This window comes from Poecile atricapillus, chromosome 13 (assembly GCF_030490865.1).
Source record: "Poecile atricapillus isolate bPoeAtr1 chromosome 13, bPoeAtr1.hap1, whole genome shotgun sequence".
NCBI lineage: Eukaryota > Metazoa > Chordata > Aves > Passeriformes > Paridae > Poecile > Poecile atricapillus.
This window is the reverse complement of record NC_081261.1, coordinates 15,759,979-15,776,645: the sequence shown is the minus strand read 5'-3', so window position 1 is coordinate 15,776,645 and position 16,667 is coordinate 15,759,979. Positions and strand designations below refer to the sequence as shown.

Here is a 16,667-nt window from a genome sequence, read left to right as displayed (position 1 = left end):
TCTTTCAGAAAAACTCATCTCAAACTTGAATTCAAATGACACTTGAGCCATGTTTGACCGTCTGTATTACATGAACTTCCCAAAAAAAAAGTGTTAAAAATCAGAGTGACTGATGTTAATGGAACCAGGATGAGGAAGGACTCCTCTATCAGAAATTGCTTAAGAACAAAGAATGGGAGAAAATAAAACAATTTTGGTGATGTACTTCAGTGGGCCTCAACCTACTATTAACATAAGCCAGGTGATTTCCAAACAAGCCAGAAAAAAAGGCTCCTTGCCAAACCAGAAACATGAGGTAGATTCTGGCATAAAGGAAAAAAAAAAAATAGAGGGAGAACAGAAGACCTCAGTTTTCAGTATATAATGCTACTGCAGGCCAAGCTGATCTTGCCTTTTATTATTAGAAACACTTTTACTGTTAATTCACAAGTAAAATGGAAACTTCCCAGTTTTGGCCAACTATTTTAATCCATAAATTAATCTACTACAGAGCTCCTGGCCATCTCCATACCATCTTCTAAGGTGCTATGCACATGACTGAAATAGGAAGGATTTCACAAATCTTATTTGGAAAGCAACACACACACACAAATCTGACAGAGCTCTGAAAAATCCTTAGAAGACAGGTACAATGTGTCCTGCATTGCATCTGCACTTATCAGCCCTGTGCATTATCACTAAAGCCATGTACTGCCCACACAAAATCCCAGTTTCTGTCCTTGTGTGCCTGCACTGGCTGTTTCAGGTTTGAGAAAAGGCAAGATGGATAAGGGAAGTGCTCAGTGAATAAAGTTGTTCAATAAATATCTGCCTCCCTCACAGAAGTACTTACCATGTGAGGATACACTGACTGAAGAAAGACCACAAGTTATCACAAGTGACCATGACCATTAACTAACAAAACTGGGATAGGCAAGGGAGAGAAGAAAAAAAGTCTTAAATTTCTTCCTGCCTTGGAAGAGGAAAAAGCTACACTGAGACAGGTGAAAAACTGTCCAGAAAAAAAGTAAGATGTATCAACAACAGAAGAAACCCAACACTGTACAAAAAATCCCCCATCTGCAAGTAACAAGCCAAGCCCTTTGAGGACATGTCTGTACCTCCTGGCGTCCACCGGAGCATGCCAAGGAAAGCGGAGTGTCCTTTGTGCGCTCCGACTGTGCTTCTATATCCCCACCTTTGTCCAGAAGAATTTCCACAACACCAACATGTCCAGCAGTTGCGGCCAGAATCAAGGGTGTAAAACCTAGTAACGTGAGATGGCATTAAAAAGCAACCTTGAGTATCTCAAAAGTATTTTTAAGGAACAGAAGTGCACAAATGGGTTGATTCACAATGACTTCTATGAATCATGTCTCTTCCTCAGACTGAGGGCTTCCTGCTGAATCCCACAATCTCAGAGCCTTTCCCAACCTTCTTCTGACCCTGTCACAGCAAGGCTCTGATTCCAGACAAAGGCTGTTCAAAAGAAATTTAAACAGTGCTTGCAGTGATCACTTTGGATTAAGTTTTGACCAACTCCTCTCCTTGGAGAAGTCATGGTTTTCTGCATAATTACTGTTAAATTAAGCTCCAACCAGTGACCACATCTGCCCTGCATGTGTTGCTGATAGACAGTGGTCAATGTGAGCTCCAAAACACGTGGAGTGGTGGTTTTGTTCTCTCAGCTCTAAAAGATGAGATTTTGCTGAACTCTGAACTCTGTTCCTGAGAACAATGATACCCAACCTGACAGCTGCCACCACTCAGCTCTGACAGCCCAGATTGGCTGGTTACCCCCATCAGCTCCTCTATCCAGCTTGCTGAGGTCATTTGTAGTGCGTGAGTCCTAAGGACAGAAACATTTCACAAATCTGCTTAAGATCCCACTCAGGCGCAGACAGAAGCTCACTGGCTTTGTATGACCAATGTTACCACGTGAGGTGCAAGAAGACAGTTCACATTTTGAAATTCACTGTTTCAAGCTGTAGTTCACAGTGTGTTATGGCTTTCACTTACCCTTCTTGTCTCTGTGTTCAATATTGGCACCACGGGCGATCAGCACAGACACAAGCTCCTCGTGCCCTCCCGCACACGCGAGGGTCAGCGCAGTGTCGTGATTACTTTCAGTCTTCACACACAAGAAAGAAAAAAACCCAGATGTTCAGAAATAAAAAATAAAGACGACTTTAATATTTCTCCAACAGTACTAGATTTTTTTTCTTTTTTTAAGAGAGCAAATGCACTCCAAGCTAACGTTGATTACTCACATGTGCATCGATGTCCACTGATGGATACATGGGGAGCACGGATTGTGGGGGCACATTGCTGGCTGCCTGCGGGCAGGGCTCGGGCGTTGGGGACTCGGTAGCGTGCGAGGAGCTGGTGGAGCCGCTGGGCACTCTGCTATTCACAGCTGAAAATGAACACCAGGTTATTAATCTGCTCTTAGGAACATCCCATTTTATATGAAAAATATTAAGTTCCAGAAAACTGCAATGGTCTAAATATCAAAACAGTAGCGGGGGAAACAAATTGAATGTTCCTAAAAACAAAAAGCAGCTTTGCAGCAGTTAAACAGTGTAAGCATCGTCTCCAAACTGTGATGAGTTAGAAAATACTTTTATGAATTAGTCTATATGCATTACAAGTGTGAATTATGAAGGTGATTAGTTACCCTTTTCTAATTGTAACCTTCACTGTTAAAAAGAGTTCAATCATATGCTCAGTTGAAGCAGGCAAATTATTTATTACTAACACACAAACCTAATGGTCAAAAACATAGTCTTATTGTGCAATCCCAATTTTTTTCACATGAAGGTTAGTGCACACAGCCTCCAGAGAAAGTTTTCAGAGCAAGATGACTGACAGCAACTCACACTATTAATCATGTCTCGGAGTTAAACCAACCCAGGAGAATGGAAGGGAAGCAGACAGGAGGGGGCAGTCAACAAAAATAAGAAAGCTGAAAACTGTCTGTGCTCCCTAAAATTTATTCTGATTGATGCACAGCCTGTAAAAGATGTCATCCTGAAGATCCAGTATTGCTCAGGGACACAAGGAATGCAACTTCATCTTCTTTTTTTAAAAAAAAAAAATTAAAAAAATTAGTAATTTGAATAATTGAGAATCCGATTTTTTCCCCCTAATTTTAAATCAAGAAGCAGAGAAATCTCCCTGGACATCCACTGCAGGGCCAGGACTCCAGCCTGCCTCTGTAACCTGATGAGAGTCCAAGTGGAGCCCTGATTCCCTGTAATCAGCTGGGATTACCTGCCAGGAAGGTCTAACACACCTACGCACTGACTCCGTGTGTGCTTTAGCTTCAGTAATCCCTGCTGATAGAGCAGCTGGATTTGACAAGTATTGTCACTGCTGGATTGCCAAATGTCTCTATTGTGTAGCTGGAACACCCAGTGAGCTTTAGTAACACACAGTATTTAGCAACACTCCTGGAAGAAGCAACTAAGGGAAAACACTAACAGCTACAGGTAAGAAATAAGCAGCAGCATTTTGCTTTTGTCCAAGCATTAAGGGAAGATGAAGGATGAACTCAAACCTGTGTATGACTTAGAGAATGAATTTTGCAAACCTTTCCCAGCTCAACCTTCCTCATTCCACTGAGAGATTATACACCAGCAATTACTCACAGGAAAATGGTGTAGAAGGAAAAGTCACAGAAAAAGCCCCAACATGACCATTAGTAACACTAATTCAGCTTATAAAGCTTTCAGTGCCTGACAAAGGAAATACAGACTAAAGCAGGGCAAGATGGGTCACTTCCATTGGGTTCTGGAAACGTGGCAGGGAGGCTCACTGAAATCTGGGGAGGTTCCATTTTCAGTTGCACTTTTTAAGCAAAAAGTTCTCCTTGGTGCATAGGCAAAACCAGCATTAACATTTGGGCAATGCATTTAAGCAATGAAGTACCAGATCCAAATTTCTTTTACAACCTTCATAAGCAAACCAGGTTTAATATTAAAAGTTTCAAATACAAAAGCTCCCACCTTCGTCTGCTCGCTATGGATTATCACTTCCAGCAGCAAATGAGCATTAATTAGTGCAATGAGATTGTTTTCTTGCTTAATGCACTGAAGTGCAAGATAATAACTGGATTTATACATATTACTCCTTCCTAAATACTAACACCATATCACCTTGTTAAGTACTTATGTTAAATCAAGCTGGTCCTTCCTCATGGAAGACACTGGCTCAATTTTTTCTGCTCTTGCAACTAGAGATACACATAAAACCACATGCATGTGCTGTGCATGCAGAGCAGCGTGTGCAGAGGGACTCCAATGGAGCCAGCTTAAGAGTCTTAAAGTAATATATTCAGTGTTGCTGTCACAGGTTCTACAAATGCTCTGTATTTCACAACCATGACTGAAAATATTGAAGTATTTCTTGCATACTTTAGATTTTCATCATGTGTTTGAAACATACAAGTGTGCAAAAAGCATTTCATGTGCACAGTAATAACATTAAACATGAGAGAGAACACCAAAGGCAGTAGAAATGAAGATAAACCCTGCACTGATACCCTAAAATCTGGTTTAAAATAAAATTTAACAAATATTCCTACAATATCCACCAATTAATCACCCCCTTTAAAATGCTGAGTTTACAAAATGGCAGGAGTTTTCAAAATGCTATTTTTTATTTCCTCAGTGTGGTTGGCAAGCTGGGCCCATGGAGCAGCAGCGTAATTTGTGCTCTGTGGAGCAAAAAAAAACCTGAGAACTTCTGCCTCCAGTTTCATGGGGCTGATTCATCTCAGCTCAAATTACACAGCAAAATACAGATTTTTAACTTGAAAATGACCTTGCAGCAATGGTTCCAACACAGCATTAACAGGGAACCTCTGTGGTACCACAGCTTAGCAGGGAAAGCAGCACTGACGCTGCTTGTCCTTGGCTCCAGGAAAATACCAATTTTGTGACAGAGCTTTTAGATGTGTCCATAGTCTTCAATATTCAAAAATCTTCCTTATAGAAAAAAATTATCATACATGTGAGAAAATCCAGGTTTCTCGTGTCCTACAAAGGGTTTGCAATGTTCCAAAGGATCTGTGCTTGTACGAGTTGGAAGCTGAATGCTGGTCTTTAAAGACATGGATAACTATTTTCAAAGTTATGTAAAAATATCAAAGGAAATATGAGCAAAATAAAAGAAAGCAAAATTTGGTATTTTATCCAAACACAACTCTGGAGCATTGAGAGTACCTGGAGCAAGCAGCTCTGGATGAGATTTCAGCTGTAGGCTGAAACTGTGGCTACCCAACCACTGTCATGACACGAGCACTGGCGTCCAGGAATACTGGACTTAGGTTTCAGTTCCTCTTTCCTCAAAGGAACTGGGATTTTCAGGACAGAGAGAATCATCCTTTTTCAAGCCTGAGCAGCCTTTCAGCCTGTCCAGGCAGCTTCTCAGTAACCTGCCACTGCAGAGGCTTTTGCATGTTGGTAACTGCAGCTCCTTCCATGGCTCACCATTCCTCACTCCAGATTGTCCCAGTAACCAGTTTTACTCCAAACCCCAATCCTCAACACAGTAACTCAGATGTCACCTTCCAAATCCTTACCTTAAAATACCATAATTCTGTATCACAGACTACAATCTGAATGTCAGAATCAAACAACAAAGTTTCTCAGAACACACCTGAAATTTCAGTTTGGGAACATCAGCTCACAGGACGAGAGTGGGACAGAAAAGCACACACAGTCTCTTGACTAAAAATACCAACTGAGCAAAACAAAGAGAAACAAAAATATTCCAACTAGAGACAAACCCCAGCAACATAGAAAAGTTCCTCGTCTTTAATATCCTAAACCAGAAAAAAGTCTCAGTTCAGATACCACAGCTAAGAAATTTACAATGGAAAATGCAGAAGGTGAAGTGAAATGAAACTCCAAATATGCAAGACAAGAGGCTCCAAGAAACCAGATACTGAGTAACAGAAATGTTAGCTGTGTTCCAAATTAATTCATTGGTTTCCCACTCTAAACTGCACCAAGTCTGTCCCTTTTGTAAATCTGGTTAAAATTTTCACTGTAATAAGTCACACCTTTAATGTACTATTAGGTGCAAGATTTTTGCAGCAGCGCATCAAAAGAAACTCCAATACAAACAAAACATTCTGGAGTGGAAAGAGCTGCTTCATTTTTAGGTTTTAGCTGACTTTCCAAAAGGTACTTGGTTACTTCTATGTAGTTTTATGAAAGAGGGGATGGGTGCCATGACTCAAGGACACTTTGCACCTTGACATCCACCACTTAAACACCTCACAGCTGACACATCTTGCCAGCATAATTGTAAGATAAATACTCCATTTATGTATGTTGTTACTATAAAATTGGTCAGCAAAATACACATTTGTATCTTCACAGAAATTGAAATTCTCCTTTACAACTGGTCCCTACTCAGGCTTGGAGAGATTTGCCTCCTACATCACAGAATCCCAGAATGGCTTGGGCTGGAAGGAATCTTCACCTCATTCCACCCCCTGCCATGGGCAGGGACACTTTACACTACCCCAGGGTGCTCCAAGCCCTGTCCAACCTGGCCTTGGACACTTCCAGAGATCCAGGGGCATCCACAGCTTCTCTGGACACCTGCGTCAGGTTCTCATCATCCTCACAGGGAGGAATTTCTTCCCAATATCCCATCTAACCCTGCCCTCTGGCAGTGGGAAGCCATTCCCTCTCGTACTGCTCCTCCAGATCCTTGTCCAAAGTCCCTCTCCTGGAGCCCCTCTGGGCACTGGAAGGGGCTCTGAGGTCTCCCTGGAGCCTTCTCCAGGTGAACACCCCCAGCTCTCTCAGCCTGGTCCAGAGCAGAGGGGCTTCAGCCCTTGGAGCATCTCTGTGGCCTTCTCTGGATATCACCACTGCTAAAAGCAACAGTAAAAAGTATTTCAGGGCAGAGAGAAAAATAATTTCTGTTCTTCTGAAGCAGTCCCCACCCAAACTGAAATACTCAGAAGGAATAAAAATGCTCATACCTCTTCTAAATGCAGAGTTACTCACTAAGATCACTGCAGCTCCAGCAGTGGGATCAAGGGGAGCCCTCAATGACACCCTGAGCATTGGACACAAGCTCCCTAAAACCCAGGCTTCCCATGCACCAGACACAAGGCCCTGAACTATTTTACCTGGCATCTATAGCAGGCATGTAAAAACAGATCTTGTAACAGTTTCTATTGCTCAAAAATTCTCTATAAAATTAAGGACTGATGGGTAAGTTTGTGGGAAAAGTGCATTTTAGATATGGATCAAAAAGCTCAAAGTATGAATAGATAAATTTACAGTTTGTTTTTACATGGCTATACATCTGAGGTATACTAGAATTATAATTTACGTGGAGGTCACTTGTACAGTCTGGATTTACAAAGTGAGAAAGGTATCTATCGTCTGACAATTTTTTTTAGAGGGAAGGGAAGTGAAAGAAACTTATGAATTTCAGAAGAAAATATATTTCAATAAAGCAACATCAATAAATTTTTGCAGAAGCCTCAGGAACTCAATAGCTAAAGACTCCTCAAGTTGCATTTCTGTAAATGTTGTTTCTAATGCAGAAGAAGATGCTCTTTGTAGTGATTTTTGAAATAAGTCTTATGTCTTAGCAAAAAATGTCTTTAATTACTTAGCAAAACCAGGAGCTGTTTTCAGAAAGCAAACCAACCTTTTAAAATTATTTCTAAGATACAGTTTTTCTGGCTATTTGCAATTTTATTTACCACAGCACAGTTCTCACACTCAGCTGGACTGCAGCACTTTTCACAGTGGGGACACTGAGTTTGTGGCTGTAGAATGAGCTGCTGACCACAAGAGGGTACAGACTCCATGGCCTTGTGCCAGACACGTTCAACTCTCAGCAACAGCAACTACTCCAAAGATTAATCCCTTGTTGATTGTTTTGTGTTACCCATTTAAATTTTCCTCCTTATACAGTCCAGTACTAAAATTTTGAGTAATAAAAACTGAGCATGTTTTAATGTTGGCTGAGTATTCTGAAGAGCACCACAGAGCAGGGAGGGAGGCTCAGTGTGCCAGAACAAGGGGAACTAAAACCGATGCTCTATAAACAACCGGAATTACAGTGAGGAGAGGACAGGAGTTGGTACAACCACCCCACTACTCCATCAACTCTGGGTTCCATGGGAGGTTGCAAAGTCACAAGTAGTCTTGACTTGCATGAACTTGATGGAGTTAGCATTCCAAAGCCTCCCAGGAATGGCTGGTCAAAAATCTCACTGCACACTTCTACAGCCTTGACATCAGAGGACACGGCAGTGACTACGAAACGGGAGAGGCAGAGGGAGACAGACAGGAAAATAATGGGCAGGGGTACAGGCACAAGTTACAAAGAAAAGTTGAAAAACACTGAATAAAAAAAAAAAACTACAGACCAAACAACACTGGCTATATCCTACATACCTCCAGCAGCAAACCTCAATCCTAGTCAAGTCCACGAAATGAAGTCACCCAAAGTGATCCCTGTTTCTGCACAAGGGGACTCACACAACCCGATGTGTGGGCATTCCCATTCCTCTTCACACCGTACCAACACGTGGAAGGATGTTGGGGTTTTTGCTTTTCATCCAGCTAACAGGACATGTTTTTGCCATGTGGAACATCTAACCAGCAGATATTCCTGTACAACACCTGGGGTTTAGCAGGGATTCTGCAAACACAAGCCGTCACAGAACGGAGCGGTTGCACGCGGACTCCAGGTTGTGCTTAAGCTCCAGCAGCAAGGAGAGGGACGTGTTTGTCCATAAAAGTGACAACAATTTGGCTATTTCTAGAGATGGCTACCACATTGAAGAAAGCCACTGATAACCCTGCACAGAAAATTCTACAGAAGATATAAATCTGTCAGAAGATATAAATCATGCTTTTGGGTTTCCTAATGGGCACTACTAATTACTCATGATAAGGCTTTTTAAAGAAGCACAGAAAAAGATGAGGCCAAAGGGGCTAAAACAGGTGTCCAGTACAGGAAGTTTTGCACTTTGGAAAAAAAGATATTTAAAAGTATCATGTTAGAATTGGAAGTCACTGTTAGGATTAATAGCACTAATCAGGAACTTTATTCTTAAGCAAGTATTCCCAAACTGGAAAACCCCAAGACGTGTTTGGAGGGAAGGAGAGAGAGGGAAACTGAGCACACAAATTAATGAAAAAATAGGTATATTTCTTAACCCACCTGCTATTAGGTCATCAAGAGTGTCGGTAAGCGTCTGTGCTGGAGTGGCAACCATTAATCCGTCTGGTTCTTGAACTAAGAGCCCCTGCCCAGCAATTTGCTGCTGCTGTCCTACATTCTGCTGATTCCCTAATGCTTTCTGAAGTTCAAGAGACTCTGTCCCATTATAACCTAAGTTACCAGAAAAATTACATTGCGGTGCTGGCAAAGGCTGGATAGGGACAAACTCTATTTGTTCAGCAGGTGCTGGAGACTGGTGTTGCTCATCATCTTTAGACAAGATTGTGTCAACCTGAGGTAACCCTGAAAAGTTATCCTCTGGCAGACCCTTATCGGCTTCCACTTCTGGGAAGACCCCTGTAAGTGAGCACTGCTGCTGCAGGGCAGGTGGTGTGTCTGTCTGACCTTTGGTCTCCAAATATTCTTTGGTAAACTGCTGTTGGGTTTTCATCTGCAACTGCCTTTCCACCTTCTGCAGCTCCTTCAATATTTTCTTCTTCTTCTGTACTTGTTCTTCTCTGTTCTTTTTAAGTTCTTCAATCTTATCTTTATTTAAAGGTTCACCTTGAATTAATTCCAATGATTTAAGTTGTGCTTTTTCAATAGCACTAATTCTCTGTCCAAGTTCATTCAGCTTGCCTTCAGTCTCTTCTACTATGCATTCCAAAGGCTGGTATGGGTGAAAAGGTGGCAGTAGGTCCTTATCTGCTACCTGCAGGGAACTTGACTTCTGCTTGGATGCACCTAAGCACATGAAAAATGTTTGAAAAAATGCCATGCTGAAGATACCCCAAACCTCCCCTCTCACCCACCAAAAATAATAATAATAATAAAAAAAAATCAAATAAAAAAAAAATCTTTACAACTAACACTGCACATCTGTCAAAGCACAGAAAGGTAAACCCTACACTCCATGTTAAGACAAGAAAGGACAAAGCAGATAGATGGAATTTTCAGTATTGGTCCTCATATCCCTTTGAGCACAGCTACTTTAATCTTACAAGGAACCTTGATAATTTCTGACATATGTGACAATGCACTTGGGAAGGGGAATCAGCAAGAACAGCAAGGCAATTTACATGATTTACTGAGTTCCCAAAGTTCTTCTGTGAGTGCAGAGCTTAAAGTAAGAGTATTTTCCGGAGGCTGACTTCCAACAGCAAGGTTAGGAGCAGAAAGACTCTATAGCTGAGAGCAGACTAACCTGACAGTAAGATGATACTCTGAATTAGGATTTCTCCAAACATTGTAGCATTCACCTTGACATTACAAGCAGAATCCTTAGTGCTTCCAAATGGAGTGTGAAGTTTTAGCACCTTTTTAAAAATTTTGGGACCAAACTAACGACTTGCTCACTTCCCCTTCCAGTAACAAATGAACAATCTTGTTCATTATAAAGACTTTAAAAATAGCCTTCACCAAGGCCCACCAAACCTGAGCAGCCCTGCCCCAACTGCTGACTGCCCTCAAGCAACCCATGGCTGCTTTCCCAAAAGCCACATCTGGGAAATTCTAGTCACATCTTTCAGTAGAAAGGAATCTATTAAGTGCTGAAATTTTAATTAATACTTTAGTGTCAGAACTTTAATTAAAAATGTGAAAAGTTTTAGTGTGATTAGATAATTTTCTGCACTAATACTCATTTTCTTTACCCAAATACTGATACATGGAGCCTTCAAAGAGCAAAAAAAAAAAAAAAGGAAAGAAAACTTCAAGTTTTACAAAGCAGACTCACATAATTAATCATTAAAAGGGGAACTAAAATGATGTACAGTTTGAGCCATGGTTTAATAAAGTTACTTAAACATGACACAGTTAAGTCAAAGTCTGGATGCAAGAACTAAATCATGAATCAGTCACCAGCCCTGGAAGGATTAAGTTTCCTGAAACAGATCTATTTCTCTCTGGGCTATCCTTCACCAATACATTAATTCACAAACAACTTCACTTTGCATTGCTGTCCAAACAAGAGTCATACACACCTTACTTTGAAATGAATCTTTTTTTTGAGGAACTAATTGTAAACCAAACAAACGTGAGATTTTTCTCTTATAAAGAGAAAGAGCAAATATGAAAATATAATTGGACCAACTCTGTACTGCACACTTTCAGCAGACTCCTAGGAAAGCAAAGCATATCTAGTTGTAAGAGAAACAAGAAGAATCTTACTGATCCCAGGAAACAGCCCAGAATCCCACAGCCCCTGGAGTCACCCTTCAGGATGCTCCTTCTGCAGCTCCATACTTTGTGCAGGTCAGTGGTTCCAGCTGAGCACCTCTGCCCACCACTGCTGATGCTTTGCCTCCGAAGCATAAGTGAGTCCCCAGCCAATTTCTCAGCAAACAATAAGGAATTTGGGGGAAGTTCAGCAATCCCTGGCTCTTTAGTTCAAGTCTGCTCTAACCCATGGCCTCTTTGGTTTTGTTGTGCACTCAGGGGTTATCCTTTAATTTTAACAAGTGTGGTTTACAGGTTTTTGAGACCACTCTTGAGAAATACATTTGCACTCACCAAAAATCTCTGAACAGCTTGTCTATATTGTTGTTTTGAAACTAAGCTGTGCTCCATTGCTACAGTCAGCAAACTGCAAATGAACCCTGCCTTCAGCTGAGATGGGAACCCTCTGCCCTGCCCTGCTTAACATCACCCCTAAGGCTCCTGTGTCTATCATTCCCATCCTCACACAGGGCATTCCCACAGCCCAGCAGCTCTGGACACCTTCTATCATTCCAGGAAAGAAAAGCTGCCCTTCCAAGAACCTCCCAAATAATAAAGTTCAATGTTGTCCCTCTCAATTAAGTCTGAGCTGGGGAGAAAACAAGCCTGGAAAGGTTTTCTAGGAGCACAAGAGGAAGGAAAGAGCAGAAGCACAGCCCCACTGAGAGCTGGGCTGGGCTAGAGGAGCCAGGGCTGGGCTCAGACAGCAGCTCCAACTGGGAATCATCATGGAAAGGTGGGGCAATTTCTGAAGATGGGTGTTAGGAGACTAGCTGGGCTCTCAAGTTCCAGAGAAGGTACAGAAATTAACATTAATCAGCTGCTAATTAGATAGCAGGGCCACTTTTCAGGTTCCAGATCACCCTTTCTATGCCAGAAAATAGCTTTGGCCTGTAAGTGGAGATATTGGAAGAGGACAAGGGGTAGGAAGAAAGATCAGCTAAACCTGACACATTCACCAGAACAGTCAGGTCAAACCAGAGATGGAGAAGCTACACTGTTGGTAGCTTTGAATATGCAAATATTGGATATACTAAAAAGTAGCATTTCCTGGTTTATCCAAATCTCCTCTATATTAAAATATCCTGAAAAATTCTGTGCCCATTTTAATACAGAATTATGAACACACAATTTACACTTTTTGAAATACATAAATACAGTAAGACTTAGAATCCAATCACAGGCCAGATCATTATCATGTCAATATTTTTTGTTTACAATTTATTTTGTACATTTATCTTTTGGGGGCAGCATCAGTCATATACACAATCATTCTACTACTGAATTACACCTAGCAACAATAAGCTGTCAATCTGACCTGTAGAGCAACTATTTTCATCACTTTTAGAAGACTTGTTTAAGAGAAAAGTAAGTTATTTAGACTGAAGATGACTGAAATCCAGATGTTGCTACACAGATACCACCTGCCATCCAGTACCATGATTACAGGAAAAAAATTGATCAGCAAACCCAGAGTGGTTCTAGGCATGCTAGGAAAGCCACAGAGTAAAGAAGGGAGTGACTCCCCAATTATTTTGTGATCAGTATAATCAATTACTCTTTTATTTCCATTTCCACATTCCCACAATTTTTGCTCCCTACCCTGTCCAAACTGAGCCTTCATCACAATTCCTGCAGAGCATGCACAGATCTTCAGCCAGGTTTGTGACCAACATTTATGTCTTGGGGTAAGACCTGCTCTGCCCAAACACAGCTTCCCAGGCACTTCTCTGATCTCCACTTCTCTCCAGGAAGTGAAAGGTGTTTCCTATGGCAATTTCCTGTACTTCTCCCTTCAGATTATCTCCCACAGACCTGAGTTGCAACAGCCCACTCACCCCAACGAGCCCCTCCCAGGCATCTTTCCTGGTCTCTTGAGCAGCCAGCAACAGGCAGAGAGGACACCATGACCAGGTTTTAACGCTTCTGGCTGCAAATAACATTTAAAGTCCCTAAACACTTTGAGCAAGAACCTGGAAAAATATCCTTCAGTTCTGTAGTCCTCAGGTAGATTTCTCAAGCAATTGAACTCTTCAAATTTAAATTTGCTTAGAACACATTCAGTATTTATACAGTTGCTGCCAACAAATAAGTCTGATACTGTATTTCCTCATGAGTGCATATAATTCTCAAGGAAGTTGCTCTTCTAGCTCTGAATTATAATCCATAGAATGTCACTTCTCCCAGGAAAGAACTAATTTATATGCCTTTCAGTTGTATTATACTTCATATTTTATTAGACAAAATTATGAGATTTGTTAACAGCTCCTTAATTTCTATTGTCATTGTCAAATGAAAAAAAAAAAAGAAGTGGATTGAAATCCAAACAGTAAAGTCCAAAAGATTTTTTCCAGCATGAAAAAAAAAGGGAGTAAGAGAAAAGTCAGCTGTGTGATACACATTTGTACATTCAAGTACATCTTCTCTGCTGGAGAGCCTGTTATATAAATCTGAATGAATCACCATGTCATTTATGTGCTCTGTAACAGAATTGCTTGTCCGTTGTTCTTGCACTTGAGATTTCTTTTTGTAAATCTGATTTCACTCAGAAGTTGAGAGTTCAATTTGCAGCCTGCAATTAAAACTCACCAGCCTCATTAACATGAATAAAATTCAATGCTGAACTTTCATGAAAATTCTGTGTTTTAACGATTATTTGTATCAGTAAGAAACTCATCTCTAAGGACCTGGAGAAACAATCAGTTGCCCCATAAACACACAAATTCAAAGAACATTATATTACATAATCTTGCTAATTTGGAAAAAAAAAAAAAGCCTATATTTCCCAAGCAAATTCATCTGCTACATGGTTTTGCATACATACTGAATTCTTCTTTATAAAGAAGAGGTTAATTGGTAGAAGGCTGAATGATGAGTTTGAGTATGTTCACAGTATCCCTCCTGGAATCATGGAGTAATTTTGCCAGTCTTTATCACTCCTGTAGCTGTTTCTATGGAAAATTGCAGAAAATAGGTGCAATGCTATCCAACAGGCAATGGCTACACAGCTGAAACCAAGCCAAGCTGAACTCAATTTTCAGCCATTCAAAAATTTGAGCTACTTTCCAATCTTAAGTCTTCTTCCCAAGTTTCCTCTGGTTCATGGTATATAACTGGAAAATTGCTTAGATGTAATTGAATTAGTTGGTGGCAAGCAGGTGACTGAAGCTTCAAAGGAACAGAATTTCACAAACCACCGTGTAAAGATTGTTACACATTTGTGCTCCTGGGGACCTACACATGTCTGGGTGTCAAACCAGCTGCCTGCACTGCTGAGGATTTGCAGAAAATAAGTCTTTATGTCTACAAAGAAAGTATTAGTAAAATTCAGAAGTCAGGAGGCATAGATGGTGAAATCTCCCTTGGGAGCTCATTCCAGTTACCTGGGATAGTTGCTGACCCAGGCAGGAAGTTTCAAGGAGGAAATGGCAAGAATTGATCAGAAGATGGTGAAGCACATTAAACAATGAACAGGCAGCTGGGACTGTGCACTAGAAAAATCTGGTAAAAATCAGAATGCAAAAGCTGGAAAAGCAGGAATATCAATTTGCCTTACTAATGTTTTTACCTCCATAAAAGCCACATAACTTCTTAATTTTACTGTTAATCTGGCCCCTATTTTTATTAAATCACACAATGCATGAGATCTCTGCTGGGATATATAATTCAGTATTAGGCACAGAAGTCAGGTATCAGAGTAAAAAGTATTTACTCAATTTATATCTATCAAAGTTACAGAGAGTTTGTTTTTCTTCCCCTTTTCCACTCCATCATATTGTTAGATTTAGCATGGGGATCCAGATATATTGAATATCTGACAAAGCTTAGAGATTCCAAAAGTACCACTCAACTTTAGGGGAACTCTGGTCTCCTTCACAGGTATAAAAGGCAAATGTGGGCAGCTTTCATCTGAATAAATCTATTTGGTCTTGTGTAATTCTAAAAAAACCCTGCACCCCAAATAAGAACCGCTGCCTACTTTAAAATTACACTAGAAAAGTCTAATGACAGCATGTTGACAGATTTTAAATACTCACTTTAGGCTAATTAGTTCATATGTAAGCACAATTTCAGAGTAAGTATGAAGAAAAATAAATCTGGAGAAAAATTTACTGAAAACCTGATACCTCATTCTCCAAAACCAGGTTACTTTGACACGTTTAAAAACAGCTGATGTTAGTAAAAATATTTTGACTAAGAAAGCAACCCTGCTGCTTTCCACAGGCTCCCTGAGCATCCCTTTTTGTCCCAGCATGTCTGATGAAGAGCATGCTCTGTGCTCCAGCCCGGCACACTGCACGAGGCTCTGCAGGAACCATTCACTTGCATTTACTACGTAGAGGGGATTATCATCAGCTGGTTTCCTGAAGAAATCCAGCAGCATTCCTTTGGACTGTTCCCTGAGCTGGGCTCCAAGCCCCTCTTGCAGGGAAGCAGCTGCAGAACCATGTGGAGCTGCAGCACAGCCCTGCATCAGACAGACCCTCAGGCCTGTGCAAACAGCACACTTGGGTTTTGTACTCAAAAAGCTCCTTGTGCTGAGCTGCTGCTGAGCAATCCTGGCCCTGCTCAGCATGGACAGAATCCACCAAGGAAGGGATCTCCTGCCTCTCCCCATGGAAGCAAAAAGAGCTGAACTGGGATTTCTTCTACATGGACACAACAGACACGTGCTAAATAAAGTGCACTGAGGAAAATCCCCCCTAAGCAAGTAGGAGCTGAGGTCTGGTCAATCCCATAATTAACTCTGCTCCTTTTTTCACCTGATTTTTTTTTCAGTTCTTTCCCAGTTACCATCTTGGTGTGTCAACATTATCTAAGCCTCTCTAGATCCACTGTTGCCTCTGAAATGTTTTTCTTTTCAGTTGCTAAACACCCATATTCAATTCTTTGCCAAAGTAATTATTCAAATGGTAATGATCCCATGTGCCTCCATGCTTTACTGAAGAATAATAATAAAATTCAAAATTAGATCTAAATTCCCCCTGAGAAACCTCATGTCATATCTGAATTGTAATAGGAACACTTAAATGTGTTCAAGTTTTACATTTGACTTGCCAAGAACTTCTCAGGAAAAAAAAAGTGTCATTATTGCATTTCTTGCAAAACTCAGACAGGTCCATTAAAAAAAAAATCTTACTGTGCTAAGGTTAAGGAGGCCAGGTACTGCTCTCCTGCCTCCCAGTAGTTCACAGCTTATACAAAAACTCATGGGCTACTTCTAATTGAAGGCAAGTAATTGTTCTGCTCCAGCCAAACAA

General features: G+C 40.9%; 1 protein-coding gene across 18 annotated transcripts in view; it reads right to left on the bottom strand.

Moving 5' to 3' along the window:
- ANKHD1 (ankyrin repeat and KH domain containing 1) overlaps positions 1-16,667 on the bottom strand; it is a 100,185-nt gene that overhangs the window by 26,870 nt on the left and 56,648 nt on the right. For 16 of the 18 annotated variants that reach the window (XM_058849059.1, XM_058849043.1, XM_058849050.1 and 13 more), the window contains 4 exons: positions 9,190-9,933; positions 2,250-2,395; positions 1,999-2,110; positions 1,101-1,246 (listed from right to left, as the gene is read on the bottom strand). In XM_058849059.1, the coding sequence (XP_058705042.1) occupies positions 1,101-1,246; positions 1,999-2,110; positions 2,250-2,395; positions 9,190-9,933 (1,148 nt within the window). The remainder of the gene's footprint in view (positions 1-1,100; positions 1,247-1,998; positions 2,111-2,249; positions 2,396-9,189; positions 9,934-16,667) is intronic. The other 2 variants (XM_058849060.1, XM_058849058.1) reach the window with 1 other exon arrangement.